The sequence below is a fragment of a genome, unplaced genomic scaffold, assembly GCF_019419815.1.
Source record: "Pyrus x bretschneideri cultivar Hongxiangsu unplaced genomic scaffold, Pyrus_bretschneideri_v1 Contig39, whole genome shotgun sequence".
In the NCBI taxonomy this organism is placed as follows: domain Eukaryota; kingdom Viridiplantae; phylum Streptophyta; class Magnoliopsida; order Rosales; family Rosaceae; genus Pyrus; species Pyrus x bretschneideri.
In genome coordinates, this window is record NW_025999712.1 from 1,116,196 (window position 1) to 1,134,441 (window position 18,246).

Here is an 18,246-nt window from a genome sequence, read left to right on the forward strand (position 1 = left end):
TCAATGGACATTACAGTTTCATACTTTCTTTCTTTGCTGGCTTGTGGTTGCAGCTTTCGGCTCATATGTTTCGAGGATCTCCTCAGTGCCATTGTTGTTGATGTCGCATCTGAGTGTCACTGAAAAGCATATACATATACATGATATCCTATTGAGACATCATTGTAAAACGTTGCTCATCATCTTCCATCCGTATTGTTGATCTCAGAGAAGATTGTCACAGATATACATTGTTTGGAATATTCATTGTCGCTTGTGTCATTGATAAAGGCAACCCCATTGTCACCCTCACTTCCAATGCTCTTTTGATGAAGCTGCAATACCAACTCAACCCCCCCTCCCTCCTCACAACATCATTCATCAATGGTCGTTCGATTCCTTTGTCATTTATGCAACTTATAGCAATCACAATGAACTTGTTCAAGCACTCAGACTTCAATCTTACCCTTCACATTTGGGTCAATGATTTGACCTAGTGTCCCATCTCGATGACAACTCTTGGTCCACTCAGTGAGGCTGATTTACCTAGCCTCCACTATATGCATCAGAGTTGGCCTCGCACACAATACTTCTCACAAAACCACCCCAAATAAGTACACGTCAGACTTCTCAGTCAGCTATTGACGTATGTAGTACTCCGGGTCTAGATACCTGAAACTACCTTTCACCATCGTGTTGATGTACATTTTGGACGTGTTGGTCGTGCCCATTTTTGACAACCTGAAATCCCATACCTTTGCCATCATTTTATCATCCAATAAAATGTTTGTGCTCCTTACATCGCGATGAATAATGGAGCTCTTGGCAGCGCTGTGAAGGTAGTGCAACCCTTGCGCTGCACCAATGCAAATTTCAAGTCGTTGTTCCCAAGGAAGAGGTTTAGGGTTACCGGTGCGATACAGATGGTCACTGAGAATGCGGCGTGCCATGTAATAGTAAACCAAGATCATCTCGCCATTATCGGAAGTAACCAATGAGTGAAACCAAATGGCGTGGCGGAGTTGGGAGAGCAGGTCGATTTTTGTCTTGAACTCTCGGGGCACCTTATCATGACTTATGTCTCAGTCGTTTGATAGCAACAGGAGTGGCACCATCGTTAATGTATGCTTTGAACACATTGCCAAACCCACCAACAACAATAATGAAAGTATTGTTGAAGTTTAGGGTGGCGGCTCTAGTCTCAGCCAGCGGAAAGTAACAACACAGATAAGACGATCAAGGACACTCGAGGGTCTCTGCTGACTTTGTTGAGTTGTTGCAATAGACGAAAGTGAGAGTGGAAAGTTTCAACCTTCTAAATTCGCTTTTGAATCTCATTTTCAATAATATTATTTTATACAAAAAAACTGACACACTTGATGATATATTTTCTAATGTAAATGATGCCTACTACTATATGTGATACTTACTTATATGCTAGAAAGTGTATGAGCAAATATGTTAACTTTATATATCTAAATAGCATCTCTCACTTATGCTAGATATGAATATAAAAATTCTTTAAAAACTTTGTAATATTGAATTAGTTGTTAGAAAAACGCTAGTCAGTTTGCATGTTTTAGTCCAACGAAAATTGATTACCAACTAATTAAACTTCTGAAGATTCCACGAATTTGACACTTGAAATTCTACGATTTTAACCATTGTTCTAAAAACATGCACAAAAAACGCATGACTATACTCTTCAAAGATCAATCAAAGACCATAAAGGGCACAAAACTTCATCCATCGAGGGAGAGGGAAAAAGAAATTCCGTTGCCGGGACTTGAACCCGGGTCTTTCGGGTGAGAGCCGAATATCCTGACCAACTAGACTACAACGGATTAGCTGACATGGTACTACGCAATAGTTAATATCAATAGATAGACCACATTCTCCTCTTTAGAAAAGTATAATATTGATGGGTGCCCTCCCCCAATTTTGTGTACAGTGATATGACCACTTAGTATTACTTTCTAGTAATATTTATTTTTATTTGTAAGTGAGATGTTTTAGATTCAATTCTCGTCAAAGGCGAATTTGAACTACAGCTAGCCGAGTGTGAGGCTTAGCTCACTTCCCCATCTCCTTAGTGTAGCTAATAAGGTATGTTTAAAAAAAATTGTAATGTCTTTCAATTCGCTATGATCAAATCTCACGAACATTGATAGAAAGGTTAATTAACCTAACCAACCTCACAATCATTGATCTCAACTTTAATCAAAGAAAAATGCCAAAGAGACCTTTTTTCGATTATATTTTGTAAATCACATGATGTGATGATTGGTTGAACGTTGGTTGAATTCCTTCTTTGAATCATCAAAAATGAGTTCAACCATCAACTGACACATCATGTAGTTACCATTTGAGAGGCTCTCCAAGTTGAAACTCATGTTTTTTGATGAACTGTACACTAGAGAGGGTGCCAACGTGTTGCTGTTGGTTTTAAAACCGTATAAAACATGTCGAAAGTTCTAAATATATAAATGATAGTCAATACTATTTACATGTGAAAATCTATTTACAATGAACAAAGGCAACAATTTCACAAATAAATTCAACTACAAATTAAAATGATAATTACATTCAAAACGAAAAACTTGGTAGTTACAATGAAGGTATCATTAAATGAGGCAAAAATATGAGCAACACCGAAAACATGCTCTCCATCACAGAGAACAGTTCCAGGAATTACATTTTCTGCCACTGTGTACCTAGGTGAGTATCGGAGAGAAGAGGAAGAAGGAAGAGAAAGAAAAAATGAAGTATTTATATTTTCTTAGACGGGCGGACATGAAATACGGAAACTAAGTAGAGGCAAAACTGAAACTACTGTGCTTATAAACAGTAAACAAGTTCATTTTGAATTTAATTTAGATTGAATTTGGGGAAGCAACAACCAAGATTTTGGAGACTGAGCATCCAATTCCTTGGGTTTATCATTTCTGTTTCCATTGTGATGGTCTTTGAGTACAACCTTTCACCAATCAAAATCAGTGTACAAAATTGCATCAAATGGGTTCGGGTCCTATGACGATACATATATGTGTGTGTGTGTGTGTGTATTTATACAAAAGCGGTATAATTAGAAGAACATAATAAGCTTAGTCCAACAATTCCCAATCCTGGGTTATTTTGGTAGAAGATGGCAATGGGGTTGAGGCATGCAGGCTTCCAACCCCCAACTCAAACCTCTCCCAATTTGTAGTGACCGAGACCGCGTTGATACTCTTCTTGCTGAATGGATTAGAGTTTCTCGCCTTCAGATTGTCGAGCGTGTCAACAAAGCTCTGCACACGTCGAACCTGTATGCACGAACACAACCATTGTCACTCTGCATTGACACAAATACTCATTGATATTCGTAAATTGGACAATTGTTTCCGAGCAAAAATCTCATGCAGGCACTTCTATGAAACACATGGGCGAATGATGTAAAAAGCATCATTCGGTACAGAAAATGTTGCACAACTTGAGAGTTGAAATTTCTCAATGTTGGAGTCCTAGGATTCGTTTCTATGACACAATCCAAAATACGCACATGGGAAACAAGTATGTTGGAGTCCTAGGATTCTTTTTCTCAAGTATTATCAACAAATCAAAATTTGATTTAGGATCCAAGAAATGTCTCCGATTTGGAACACTTTCAGTCTTCCAATTATACTCGTATTAGGCTTCAGATTTCTCAAGTTCTATTGCATTTCGAACTTTATAGAGCACGAGTAACAAGCATCATTTACCTTAAGTAATGACTCAAGTATCAAAAATATTGATCAGGATAATGTGGATAAGGTTCCCTTAGACATGGAAAACCGTATGAATCACGACACTAGCTATAAAGTTTCGAAAAAGAAGCATCACCAACCTCGACCCGCCTCTGCACTTTTGCTTCTCCATCAGCTACAATCGAATCCAATTTAAGTAACTCCACCATGAATAACTCTGTTAAGACCATAATTTCCCTATCTGAAACCTTGATGCCACTTAACAGACTTGTCTCCAAATCAACAATCTAACAAATCATTAACAGCACAATTAGCTTATAGAACGCTGCACGAAAAAAGGACCTGATCAAACACACAAACCTTTTGAGAGAGCTTGTCAACCTCTGCTCTAACTTTGGCAACTTCCTCGTAGGCTTTCAATGTGCCTTGATTTTTCTTCATCTCTTCAAGCTTCTTCTCTTTGCTAGCCGGGTCCTCTAGTAATACAATCTTCGACGTATCTTCTACGCCTGCTATGTGCAGACATTCATTATCTTCCTTCTCTTTCCCTCTGAACAACAATCTTTGTTCCTTTGGCTCCAACCCAGTCTCATGGGAAAGAACTCTCTTCAGATCACCTTGCATTTAATCGCTATTACAAATAAGTCCCCAAACAGTACCGACATGTTGAATGATGTGCGAAAAGATTGACATTCTATCCCCCACATAAATTCCAAATGCCAAGTCCATCACACCAAAATGATGAAGCAAAAGACAACTCTTGAACAATAAAAATTTTGTGTCAGAACATATGAGTTGTTTGGGATTGATTTTAAAATAATTGAAAACTCTTCTAGGTCCAAAAATGACTTAGAGTGCTTCTTGCAATAAATACTTTTTCAAAATTCACTTGCATTTTTGTTAAAAATTGATTTTAAAAATATTTTTACAAAAAACGCGTTAACCATTTAAAATCAATTCCAAACAAGGCCCGAAGAAAGAAGATTAAACAAAACCCAAGAAGCAAACTTCAAGAATCCACTGCATACATTGAAACATTAAATAATAAGAATGCTAACAAACACACTTGGGTAAAAAAGAAAAAAAAAAGACAAATACAATTTCACAAACTATTACATAAATCATTTATCACCTCCAACTTCATCCCTAGAATTGTCCATTTTGAATTTTTTTTACAGCTTTTAATAACAAACAAAACAAAATGGCATCAATGGAAATCTTCAAATTTTCCAAACATTTAAAAATAAAAATAATATGTAGAACCCAAATTGTAAATGGGCAATGCTACCCAAAATTCTCACTACAACACCAAAAGAGCAATCCTCAGAAAAATTACGAGGAGAACAACAAGAACCCAGAGAGCAAATTTAAATTAGATTAATGAGAAGATTTACCAAAAGTGGACTGAGCATGGACAAGGACATCATGGTAATAAGAACCATGAGAAACCTTGATCTTGATCATAATCCCAGAATTGGCTTCCCCAATGTCCCTCTTTTGAACAAGCATTCCACCTGGCCTCAGCTCCCAATATATTTTCCTGTTTAACCCATCATTTTCCACACTAACTCTTGATTTTTTTTTCATTCTATTTATCTGAGAGGATCATAAAAAATAAAGATATAGAGTTATGGGGAAAATGGAAAAGGTGGAATTGCAGAAAGAGAGAGGTGAGAGTGTGTGATGGCTTGGCGGGTTGAGTAAGCAAAGAAAAGGCAGCTAGCGGTTGGTCGGTACAACTCAAAAGTTGGTATGCAGGAGAGTACCACTTTACACTTGCACTCGTGCGACTGTGTTTAGTTTTCCTGGAGATTACGTGGGCTTCGTAGCATACTTATATGATGATCAAGTAATGGGCTTTTTGTGAAATTTGGACTTGGATTTGAAGTTCATGGATATTTTAGAAGTGTTTGCCACCAATGCACTTTGATTGGTCCACTTTGTTCAATGTGTTAAGGACATGGATTATGTGTCTTCTTAAGTTGGCGTGGCCTCCCTATCCAAATACTCAACTTGGGTTCTTATCATTTTTTAGTTTATTTTAAGGGAGTTGTATTTAATTGAGAATTTAAGAGATTTTAATGGATTTATACATTCATGAATTTTTATGAAGTTTAACTAATTTGTAGAGATTCCATGTAAAATTTTGATTCAATCCCTCAAAATCTCATAGGGAGAGGTGAGATTTGTAGATGCTTAAAATACACTACAAAATCTCTCCATTTCCCTTTAATTCCTCAACTTTTCCAAATTCTTTAAATTCTAATTGTAATTGAATACATCTAGAATGTTATAAAACTTCTTTCAAATTCTAATTGAATACACTCGGATTTCTAAGGATTTTAATAAACTATCTTAAAATCCTGATTGAATACATATTGAATTTCAGAGAATCACTTAAAATCAAAATTGAATACCCTTGGATTCATTAAAAGAATTAAAATCCCTCAAAATCCCAATTGAATACACCCCCCCCCAAACCATCACCCCTACATTTTTTAGTTGAATAATGTTAGGTAAACTAACTTTTTAGATTAATTTATAAATTATACAATGTGTCACCAAGCACATTAATCAATACTTAAGAAATAATTAAATCATTAACAGCCACATCATATAATTTATAAAATTTGGTTTAAAAAGTTGGTCTCCTTATCATCAGGTGAGGATGCTATATGTGGCAACTCAATCATAAAGGGTGGGATCGAGTGCGGCCCAAACGCAGGGCTTCTTGCATTTTTTAGAAAGTTGTCGGATAAGGCAGCCTCACTTAAAATACTCTTCTTAATAGTGATTTGTGTCAGATTTAACTTCTCAAATACTTAGCTACTTAAAGATATTGTATGACATTATTGTCCTTAACGATACTTGGATGCTTCACTCCACAATTGATTAATAAGGTGCATAACACGTTTCTTTGATAACACCATTAACAAGGTGTATTACACTATTGCCAATTCTACCACCAGAACTACATATACCCACCATCAACGCTTTATATGTCTGCGAGGTCTCTCACAATCCATTTGAAAAGTTATTATTATCCAACACATCTATTCCGAACTAAGTCTACATGGGTGGTGTTCTTTTTCTTCTCATTATCCAAAAGAGAAGACAGCTCTCTCTCTCTCTCTCTCTCTCTCTCTAAAGCTCTGTTCTCTTTGCTCAACTGGTGATAGCGGCACCTCCTCCATCCTTTTGTGTTGACTCTCCATCCTCTTTGTGATGGTTCCTCCACCCTCTGACCCCTCAACCTCTCCATTGCTTCTTTTCCTTCCTTCTTCCCTCTTATATCATGCCCTATTGCTCATTTTTCTCTGACTTTTTGTAATAACCCGTATTTTAAAAGTATATATGTATGTTCATATACATTATTATGTTTCTTTCAAATATAATTATGTTACAAGGTTTCAAGAACTAATATTTTTGGCACGTAAGTTACTTTATGAGGTCCTTTGACCACAAAAGTTTATATATTCTCGTACTTAACTAGTATCTGAGATGCCTTTTATTTTGAATAGGAGAGTGATTTGGTTGAAGTTGGTTGATATTTACTATCAAAGAATACGTGGCACATTTGCAATCATTAGGACTCAAGCCATATGTGATTACACACCACTCTAAAATAAGGAGGCGGAAGTCTACATATAGAGGTGGCTGGTAGAGGACTTGTTGGTGCCTTACTATTTGAACACCTGGATGCTTACGTTCAAGTTTTTACTCTCACAGCTGGAACATGACGTGATTCAAGCTACATAGATAGAGCCTCCGTGAAGCACAAGCAATTCCAATCATCCCCTTTACAGGAAAGAACATGCAGAAAAGAAGACATCAGCAGGAGGAAGAAGTTCCCTCCTCGGACCACTCCTTCATACAACCCATTTATTTTAGGTTATATAAAGGCCTTTAATCCATCTCCAATGTATTTTGTAAATCTTCTTAAGTAGTGAAATACAAACACAGACACAACATAGTGAACGTAGTCGATTTGGTGAACCATTTAAACTCCGTGTGTGTGATTTTGTTATTACAAGAACTATGCATGAATCACAACCAAACAAGAAACCCTTCGAAAAATTTGGAAAAGTAACCATATTTTAGACCCTATATAGAATTATAGCCACCATTTTAATTTTATGATAATTCTAACCAAAACTTATGTAAAAGTACTAATATACCCTTAATATTAGGGTTTCTCACAACAAAAACAAAATCTTCGTGGAAATCAATAGCAATCAACCAAGAATGAAAAACAGGGAGAGATTTTGACAAAAAAAAAAGGAAAAAGAAAAAGAAAACAGGGAGAGATTAAAAATTGAAGAAAATCAAGAGAAGAGAGGACCTGCAAGTAGGGGTATTGGGTAGTATTGAAGAGGCTACCTCTTTTATGCTTGAAGACCTCAACTAATTGTTGTTTTTTCATGTTAAGGGTATATTAGTACTTTTACATCAAGTTTTGGTTCGAATTATCATAAAACTAAAATGGTGGTTATAATTCTATGTGGGGTCCAAAATATGGTTACTTTTCCAAATTTTCCAAACCCTTCATGTCGGTAATGAAATTTCATTTCCTTTAAAAAAAAAAAAAACTTTTATGTTTTGTCTATCAATTATCTTATTACAACAATATCTGTTAATAGAAATTTCAATTGAAATGACTTTAATTAAAATTAAAAATAAATTTATAAGGCTAGTTTATTTAAGAAAATGATTTTTGGACTCCCATTTTATCTTCACACAATACCTCTGTTATTATATTTGTCTTAATTGAATTAGATTAAACAAAATCATCGTAGTAGAGAAAATCACTACTATTAATTTAATATGTAAGACGGAAAAACATAAATTTGGACACATTTGATTTGAGTGAGTTTTTTATTTTTTATTATTGTTTCTTTTTTGGTAAATTGTTATTTTATTGTTGGTGGAAATATGGCATATAAAAAAAATACATCTTTGTCATCGTGGGCCACACCCTGTCAAGACATGTAGACAATGGGCCCAAATTGAGATAGCAGCTTGTGGACAGAGGTGGACTAATAACCTTTCAAAAGAAGTTACAGATGGGCCATCAAAAGACCCACACTTCAGATTGTCGAACTCAGTTAATCAAACTTTTTTGACAAAAAAAAAAGGGTTAATCAAACCTTTTTGACAAAAAAAAAAAAAAAAAAAAAGTTGATCAAACATTGAATATTGATGGGAATGGGATTATTTCTTTCGTTTAAGACAAACTTTTCGTGACACATACGCCAACAAAATGCTACATTCGCAAGAAAAATTAATTGAAATTTTTGATAAATGGATTATGAGAATATATTAAATGGATGAAAATAATCTGCAATTTGATGGAACAATTGACAAAACTAACGGCCGATGGGACATCTGCACAAATTGAAAAGTTATAGGGCTCAAAATCAAATTGAAAGTTTAGAAAGAAAAGTGAAATAAGGCCTATAAATTAAGAGGCATTGCACTCAGTATTTTTCTTTTGTTTAGGCATATTAAAATTAAAATTTTATTGTTTTTGACTCTCACGTTAAATAAAATTGAATTATAATCTTTGGCGTATTTATTTATTTTTGTTCCGCCGTGTTGTTGAGAAAACTATTTTTCCACTTAAAATGCCCCATATGTATATTCTATTGGAAATATAGTGCTATATTGCCGAGTTTGAACATTATACATGCCCATTTTAGGACAGGAAAACTTGAATTTTTTTATTGGTTTTTCAATATGTTCTAAGGTACAACATTTGTAGCTTGCTTTTAATGTTTTCTCGTCTCATAGCTAGTTAAATTCAAGGTTCTTTAAGCTGAGGAAAAAGGACCAGAAAACCACAAAGATTTTCGTCACACCAAATGCGCAAGTAATATTGTCACGTGTTGTCATAAATGCTTTTAAAACACAATTAGACAAGACGATAAGTTCATATCAAAATATGATATTGTTTGAATTACTTATAATAAATCAAGTAACATTTACGAGTCAGTGTAACGTCATTACAGTCACACATTAAATGTTTCTTGTTTTTTATGTGATCATCTATGGTAGGGATTGCATAGTAACTTAATGTTCTAATTGGTTACGTAGGTCATCGTGTTGCCTAATGAGTCATGTATTTATCTTCAGCACCACCAGTTCTAACACATCAAACCTCACCATCGTAATTTCTTTCAGCCATAAATATCAACCCCATTCTCTATTCCATATGTAAGTGCATCAAATACGGACACGTCAACGAACATAAACAAATGGCCATCGGTTACTTGTCACATTAATATGTATCCACGTGTCAATATCTTGATTAGAATTAGAAAAGAGATCCTTGAGCGATGAATTGCAAAATTATGGCATCTACGATTTAGAGGTGGAAATCTGGATAACGAAAGTTAACTTTCGGTTAAACATCTTTAAAGGAAGATGGTATAGATTCTAAAGTTGTTCTCGACATTTTCTTCAAACTCTCGTCATATGGAATAAGTTCTACATGTATATGCCATAATATATTATGGGTTCCACCATGAAAAAAAGAAGAGAATTGAACTCTTTAAAAAGTTGGGTTCAAAAGTATTTTTTTGAAAAATAATGTACAAAAAATATATTTCTTTTAGCACGGGAATGATTTAAGTTGATGTACAATTAAAGTGCCAATTAATTAGGTTATAAGAAATCACATTTTTTTCCAGCACATTGGGTGCATATACTTTGCCAGAAAAGAGTACTCTCGTCGGTGTAATTTGATATGAACATAATAGAAAAGAAAGTTTCGCACACTTATTTTTATCTTGTTACGCTCTTCTATTTAATTCTAACATTTGAATTGAATAAATAGGAAAAATCGAGAGATAATAAAAACATAGGCGTTTATAAATCAATTCTCTATCTATACTTTTCTAGAAACTCTTAGTATGAGATATAAAGTGCCAATTAGCAAACTCACTAAAATACTAAAAAGATGCATGATTCCTTTAGTGCTCATTTGATCCATATTGAAGAAGAATCAAGAAACCCGCACCCCCAATCACAAATTCCCCTCCCTACTCATTTTGGACAGGACCCACTATCTTTCCCCAGACCCCCACAAGAAAAAGTGGATCCCTCCCCCTAATCTTTGAGCATATTAGGAATGCTATTAGCAAGCTTCAAAGCATCTAATTATCATTGAGAAAAAAAGCATATGTAGAGGGACAACATAATGCATGCAAAGAAAAAACACAAAGCAGATAAAGATATGCAGACTTCAATTGGAAGATGCACTTTGTTGTGGAGAGTTGAATCATTCGAGAAGGGACGCTCAGTTTTCATGTAAAACATGTAATGGCAAAGATCACAACCTCCTTGGTGGTAGTGGGTTGGGGCAAAGAGTGATTTTCTTGTGGGGTGGGAAAGCTTAGCATTTACACACGCTTGTACATGTTGCAGATGGTGAATGGATCACAGATTGGTGTACGTGTCTTTTCTAGTTATATAATGGAAGGTCTAATGATTAAGGAAGAAAGGTTAATGAGTAAGTTGGGATGGAACTAAATAGATAATTAAAGGGCCACAAAATAATGAAAAAGGAAGCATGAAAAAGAGCACAATAGCGATGTTTAGGGCTTATTGAGCCATTTTTGTTTTGTTTTTTGTGTGAATATAAGTGCTTGGTGCAATATTATGAAGTGATTGTGCTATTTTCTATTAGGGTTTCTTTTATCGGTCTTTTTTTCAGTGATTGATTTGTCATTCATATTATATACCAAACCCTAACCAACGCTTATTATTGAGATTGTAAAAATGATCGATTTGATTCATGAGATAATTGAGAGACAAGTCCAACTTAGTATATAGTGTATCGTGAGATAATTGAATATAATCCGCAATTCCTAATTGTGCTTTTCTCAATCAGTTTCCATCGCCTTTTCAATTTCTTTTACCTTTCTTTCATCAAATAAGTTTTGTTTCATCTCTCATTTTGTCTAGTAACCTCTTTAATTTCCACGCACTTAAGGCGCATTAGGTAAGTATTATCATTAAAATTTGCTTCATTAGCAGAAAGCTAAGCATGATTTAGGTGGGTTTCACTTTCACTTCCGAATTCCGAATCTAAGTGTCTTAGAAAAGGAGGTTATGGGCTACGCAACACCACAAGTGTGGAGCCAAACATAATCAAGAAAAATATGAAGGCGACACGTGGATTTTAAACAAGATTACCCTCGAGGCACACCAGGATTTTTACGCGCAAGCAATGGACAATTATCCCTCAATCAAGTTAAAAGTGCCCAAAATAGGTATTTACTCAAAAACCATTTCATCCATTCTCATTAAATCTTCTCCACAAGGTAACTCCCAAATCATTCATTTCTAATTATATTAATTAGCTAATTAATTGATTTATTACCTAATTAATTTATTAATTAGCTAACAAATCATGAATCTCACCCAAAAAATAATCCAAGTGGCTGGTCCTCCTCCTCCCAAAGGGGCTGGCCACATCCCTATATAAACACCCTCATTTTCTCCAAAACCTAAGTTCTACACTTTTGCTAAATTCTCTAAATTCTCCAACATTTTTCCCTCAAAATTCTAACTTTGGCATCATAGGTTCTTTAGCCAAAGCCCCTCCTCATTCATCGTGAGCACGTGAGGCTCTTGGTCTTAACCTAAGGTGTTGTTTGTTTTATAGGTGTAACTTTGTCCAAGAATAAGGATGAAGAAATTTGCATCCACAACAAGCATACATACAACCAAATCTAGTTAAAATAGTCCAAAAATGAGAAAAAGTTAGTGTGGTTGGAAAGGGATTTCATTTCCTCCTTTTCAAACTGATTTTTAATTAAACTAATCTTTGCACAACTTAAACTAAACATCAGATGATATACCATGCAAACCAACAATTTTGATACAAACATACACGTAGGCCCGCCGACACAAATTTCAATTAATTAATTAATTAATTAGGTGATATTGCATCTTCAATTAATTAATTGTATATAAACTTCAATCCATGCCCACATTATCTATAATATCTGTATAAATATTGGCCCTGCCGACTGTACGGTGTATCGATGGGGATGGTGACATAGTGGGGTACCTAATACTATGTGATATTAGGCAAAGGGGTACAAATTTTATACCCAATAGGCCAATACTTTGGTAAATACAATAGGTTAATAAATCGGGGTAGGCCAACGACATAATATTCATATATCTTAGGCGTGCAAAGTGGCGTGAGCCCGAGGTTATCAGAAAGCCTAATGATGTTTGATTCGGAACCTTATCAGATGGTGAGTGTGGCATATCAATCATAGTTTCTGCGTGCGTAAAAACTTTTCTAATGTACAATAATTCTTTTTTTTTTTATTTTTAACCAACTTATGTTAAAATTTCTTAAAATTTGTTAATTAAATAAGTTTCGAAGTAGCATATGCGTGCAACATATATATATATATATGGGTAAATTATATTTTACCGTTTCAAGAATGTTTAAAACATTTTAATTTTATATACTTAGTTATATTTCTTTTCAGTTTCATACATCTGTTGAAAAATCTGTTATAAATTAACTATTAAATAATGACGTGGTAAATGTAGGGCTCACATTTGTGCTGTCATCGATGACAACTTTGCACAATGTGAATAAAAAGTAATATTTAAATTTTTATAATTAAAAACTTAAAAATTTGAAAAGAGGATTTGGGCAGCTTGGTGAAGGATTTTTTTTTTTTTTTTGGCCGTCGTTCCCAATAACCCAGTCATCTACATCTGTTCACACTCATATACGCTTCCAATCACCACCACCAGAACTCACGATCTCACAACTCATTTGCAGCTGGGTCCATTCCGTCACTCCCGAGTTTCATCTCGACATGACTCAGTAGGGCGAGAGTCAGATCTGGTGGCGGGGCTCTACCTGGTTCAGTCCCAACACCTCGATTTCGTCCGACGAGGTGGATGTGGACAACCCCTCGCCTTGATGTTCTCGTGCTAGAGATCTGTGCGGTTCGCGGCCGATGAGGTCGCGAAAGACTCGCCAAGATGGTGATTGACGGCAACGTTGAACGAGGAGGGATCGTTGTCAGCGTGGGAAGCTGTAGCAGTGCAAGAGTCTACCGCGACGACATATTCTGTGACGGAAGAAGTCGACGAAGGGGGAGAAGAAACAGGAAATAACATGTCGTTGGGAGAGATAGGTGCGACGTTGGGGACAACAAAGCCGGTAGGGATGTCATTGATGGACTTGTTGGAGATGAACAAGCAGATGAGGATGGAGTCGAATCAAGGAGGAGGCGGCGGCTGAAGAAGCTTCCCAAACCAAGAATCAAATTCTTGGTTGCAGACAAGCACAGAGGAAATGGGATGGAGTCGAGGAAGAGATGGGGTTATTGGGGCAAGCTTTGCCCAGATCATCTTTTCAATTTTTTTTAGTTTTTAATTATAATCTAAAATTATTATTTTATTATCTAATCCTTTTTTCATTATTTTTAATTCACATGTTGCAAAGTGACATTCATAGTAGAACAAATATGGATCCTATATTTGCCACGTCATTATTTAATGGTTAATTTAACAAATTTTTTAACGGATGTAAGAAATTGAAAAGAAATACAACTAAATGTATGAAATTGAAATATTTTAAAGATGTTGTATGAAGTTGCAAGTCACTCTATACTTGAAGGGTAAAACATAATTCACCCTTTATATATATATATATATATATATATATATATCACTTTCACATGATTGGTTTTTTTTTTTTTTTTTTATAGACGGAGCAAAATTCAAACTTGAAACTCGTTCCACTCCTTTAATTCAAATAGCTAAAGACAAAAAACACATTCTACTGGTATGTTTTAACACCATTTTGTCTAGTATTTAATATAATTGTGTTCTTGTCGCTAAGCCTAGGTTGCTGCCCAAGTGCCCCCAGCTCCATATAAATGCCTCCCTGATCATTATGGAAAATTATTCAGGCCCTGCATTTTTTGTGCCTGAAGTTACATACATCTAGCTTTGGCCCCTCTCTAGTAAACCTACGAACCCTCCCTTTCGTTTCTCTCCCAAGATTACAGATCATCTTACATATCTTGGACGACAAGATTAAATTCTGGCATGGGATTTCAGGAGGCTATAATTCGAAGCTATGATGGGATGGCGGATAGAGGAAGAGTGGAAGATCTCGAACGAAGGTGCGAAGTAGGACCATCCGAACGTGTGTTTCTCTTCACAGACACGCTGGGTGACCCCATATGTAGGATCCGAAACAGTCCGATGCACAAGATGCTGGTACGTTACTACAATAATATTCATTCTTTTTTTTTCTTTTTCCTGATAATATCTCCTTTAGTTTCCAATCAAGCATACGTCTTATCGACTGATTGTGTTCATATAGGTGGCGGAGTTGGACGACCAGCTGGTTGGGGTCATCCAAGGCTCTATAAAGGCGGTCACACTTCATAACAGCAAGTCACCACCTAATGATCAGGCCAAAGTTGGTTACATCTTAGGCCTTAGGGTTTCGCCTCTTTATAGAAGAAAAGGAATTGGGTCAAGCCTTGTGAGCAAATTAGAAGAATGGTTCACAGACAATGATGCTGATTATGCATACATGGCCACAGAGAAAGATAACCATGCGTCAGTCAGACTTTTCATGACCAAGTTTGGCTACGTCAAGTTCCGAACGCCAGCGATTCTCGTGAACCCGGTTTGTTACAGTCCCCGTCATGTGTCTTCTGGCGTTGAGATTGCAAAGTTGAAGGTTGAAGAAGCTGAATATCTCTACAGAAAGTGTATGGAAAATACTGAGTTTTTCCCTCATGATATAGATAAAGTGCTTGGGAATAATCTGAGTTTGGGGACTTGGGTGGCTTACCCTAGAGGAGAGTTGAAGGTTGGAGATTTTGGGGTTAATGGTCATCTACCTGACAGTTGGGCTATGCTTAGCGTGTGGAATAGTGGGGAGCTTTTTAACCTGAGGCTAGGGAATGCACCCTTATCTTGCTTAATGTATGCAAAAAGTTGGAAATGGATGGCTAGGGTTTTTCCTTGCTTTAAATTACTGCCTTCCATGCCTGATTTTTTTACCCCTTTTGGATTTTACTTCATGTATGGGTTGCACCATGAAGGACCATTGTCAGGGAAATTGGTGAGGGCTCTCTGCCAGTTTGTGCACAACGTGGCTGCTACCACTTCAGAGAATTGCAAGGTTATAGTGACAGAAGTTGGGGGCTGTGATCCAGTGAGACATCACATCCCACATTGGAAATTGCTCTCATGCTATGAAGATTTGTGGTGCATAAAGGCCTTGAAAAATGAAGATAGAAGAACTAACAGCCTCCATGAATTGACAAAAACCCACCCAACAAAATCTCTCTTTGTAGATCCAAGAGAGGTATGAAACGACAGAACTTCTGCCATGCATGCGAGTTCGAACACTGTCTGAACCACTAATTATGTTGATCTAACGGTTCAGACAGTGTTCGTGTGGCAGACAATCTCCATCCACGCAAAATCTCCTGAGTCATGATGAACTGAACTTCTTTGGCCCTTTTGCAGCATAGGCTGCTTTGTTGCAGCAGAATTGAGAAATGTTGAGAGAAGAAGCCAAACTTAACCCCACCTCATATTGTTTTCTTTGATATAAGTCTTACCCTTCATTCCATGACCATTGTGTTTGGAGTTTTTCTCTTATTCCTTTCACATCGTGAACACAAAATCTCGAAAGATTTCCTTAATTAGGTGCCATCATCGGTTTCCTTTGTGTGTTTGTGTTTTTGATTTTGCGTTTGCATGATTTAGACTTATCAATTAGGCCATGGTGGTCCAAATTTTTGTAACCATCTCTTTATGAGGTAAAGATTTTAGCTGGACCCTCCAATGCTTTCTGTCCTGTCAAATTCTTGGATAGACACCAGAACGTGCCATTGTATAAAATTTGGACAACGATATTCATAACCCTACATTAAACAAACAATAATACATGAACAATTTAAGGTAGTCATCCAAGTAGTGGAGCATTCTCAATCGTTGATGCATATATATATATATATATATATATATATATATATATATATATTTGAGATTCATAACACATGCACCGACTAGAAGTCGATCACTCATGCGTGAACGAATATTTCTACCATTATCAATAAACTATAATGCAATGCAACTTTTGAAATGTAGACCCACGTACGTACTTAGAAATTTAGGCTCGTTTTCCATATTATTTGGGGAATATATATATTGTCGCTAGCTAGGCAAATGTGGGGGGAGCCTACAAAATTCACATCCCTCTCATTCTTGGGGAAAAGACCAAAGTAGGGTTAAGGTTTTAAGTCATTAGTCATGGTCATGATAAAGATTATATAAAACATGAATTAGTTAAGCGTCTTATCCGTACTTACTTTCTCCTGCCCAACAAGGAATTAATTGAAGCCTCTTTATCTTGTTTGTGTGGTGGTGGTGGTGGTCATTACAGGCTGCAATTAAAGATTAAAAATTGATTTTAGTCCCTAGATTCTATTTAATGTTAGTATATGTATTTAATGTCTTCTTTTTATTTATAATTTTATGGTGTTCATAAGTAAAATTTTAAGATTATATTATAACCGATAGGAATGCTTAAAAACAAATTTGAATCCAACGGTTAGCTGACATCAGCTAACTGGCGCAAGTTACCGATGGATTCAACTTTTTTTTTATAGGTTTTTGGGCCCCTTTTTTTTTTTTTTTTAATTCTTAAAAATTCTTTTTTTTTTTTCCCTATAAATACCTAAACCATTCATTCACCATTCCTCACAAAATTTTCACCATTCCTACACCATTTCAATTCTCATATTTTCTTTCCTCTTTCAAAAATCTATCCTTCAATTTTTTCAATAATTTTCCAATGGCCTCATCTGCAATGAAAGGTAGGGCTTGGACCCGAAAAGAAGATGAAGCTCTTAGTAAGTGGGAATTATCAAACAAATGACGGTGTTTGGACTCGTGTGTCCAAAAAATACTTAGAGTTCTATGAAGGCACCACTCCAATGAATATTTGAAACCACAAGAGTTGTTCTTCAAGATGAAGAAACATCTTCAGCCAAGTTTGAACAAATGGCATCAAGCATTGTTAGTAGCCGCAAGTAGACATGAAAGCGGCGCTAATTACTACGATGAAGTCAATGTTTTCACAATTTATTTTAAATATTTAATTATTTTACATTTAATTTCATAAATTAATTTCCTTTAATTTTTTTCTAGGCATGCCAAGCGGAGGAATTGTATATGGAGAGTAGCTCGAAAGGGTGGGTGTTATTTGAAGGTCCACCACATAGAGCTCCTACGCCGATGTTCGGAACTGCATCCTCAGCTGTAGATATGGATGAAGATGGATCTCCGACCATTCAACAAACAAGGGTAGAAAATCTGTCTTTGGGTGAAGGTTCCATACCTAGGGCTATGGGACGAAACAAGGCACGAAGGTTGAAGGAAAAGGGCAAGGCAAATGATGATTATGCCGCTCAACATGAAGTGGCGGCCTCATTGCGATTAATGGCGGAACAAAATGCCTTTGAGG

General features: G+C 36.0%; 2 protein-coding genes and 1 non-coding gene across 3 annotated transcripts; 1 reads left to right on the forward strand and 2 right to left on the reverse strand.

Annotated features, from left to right (window-relative positions):
• Positions 1 to 1,750: 1,750 nt before the first annotated feature.
• TRNAE-CUC lies at positions 1,751 to 1,823 on the reverse strand. The gene has a single exon. It is a non-coding gene; the product is annotated as a tRNA-Glu (tRNA).
• A 1,039-nt stretch (positions 1,824 to 2,862) lies between these two features.
• Positions 2,863 to 5,422, reverse strand: LOC103959027 (BAG family molecular chaperone regulator 4). The gene is made up of 4 exons (XM_048564772.1): positions 5,099 to 5,422; positions 4,065 to 4,321; positions 3,845 to 3,991; positions 2,863 to 3,284 (listed from the first exon to the last, which is right to left on the reverse strand). The coding sequence occupies exons 1-4, from the start codon at positions 5,289 to 5,291 to the stop codon at positions 3,084 to 3,086; spliced, it is 798 nt and encodes a 265-aa protein (XP_048420729.1). The 5' UTR covers positions 5,292 to 5,422; the 3' UTR covers positions 2,863 to 3,083.
• A 9,057-nt stretch (positions 5,423 to 14,479) lies between these two features.
• On the forward strand, positions 14,480 to 16,347 carry LOC103958990 (probable N-acetyltransferase HLS1-like). The gene is made up of 2 exons (XM_009371313.3): positions 14,480 to 14,972; positions 15,079 to 16,347. Exons 1-2 carry the CDS (start codon positions 14,799 to 14,801, stop codon positions 16,081 to 16,083), a joined length of 1,179 nt encoding a protein of 392 aa, XP_009369588.2. The 5' UTR covers positions 14,480 to 14,798; the 3' UTR covers positions 16,084 to 16,347.
• The last annotated feature ends 1,899 nt before the right edge of the window (positions 16,348 to 18,246 follow it).

Bases quoted from the DNA above. Each gene is read 5' to 3' on its own strand.
- LOC103959027 (XM_048564772.1), bottom strand. From the start codon at position 5,291: ATGAAAAAAAAATCAAGAGTTAGTGTGGAAAATGATGGGTTAAACAGG. The intron at 3,992-4,064 runs GTTTGTGTGTTT...ATGATTTGTTAG, and splicing joins TTGACAAGCTCTCTCAAAAG to ATTGTTGATTTGGAGACAAG. The intron at 3,285-3,844 runs GTTGGTGATGCT...TCGTGCATACAG, and splicing joins AAGTGCAGAGGCGGGTCGAG to GTTCGACGTGTGCAGAGCTT.
- LOC103958990 (XM_009371313.3), top strand. From the start codon at position 14,799: ATGGGATTTCAGGAGGCTATAATTCGAAGCTATGATGGGATGGCGGAT. The intron at 14,973-15,078 runs GTACGTTACTAC...GTGTTCATATAG, and splicing joins GTCCGATGCACAAGATGCTG to GTGGCGGAGTTGGACGACCA.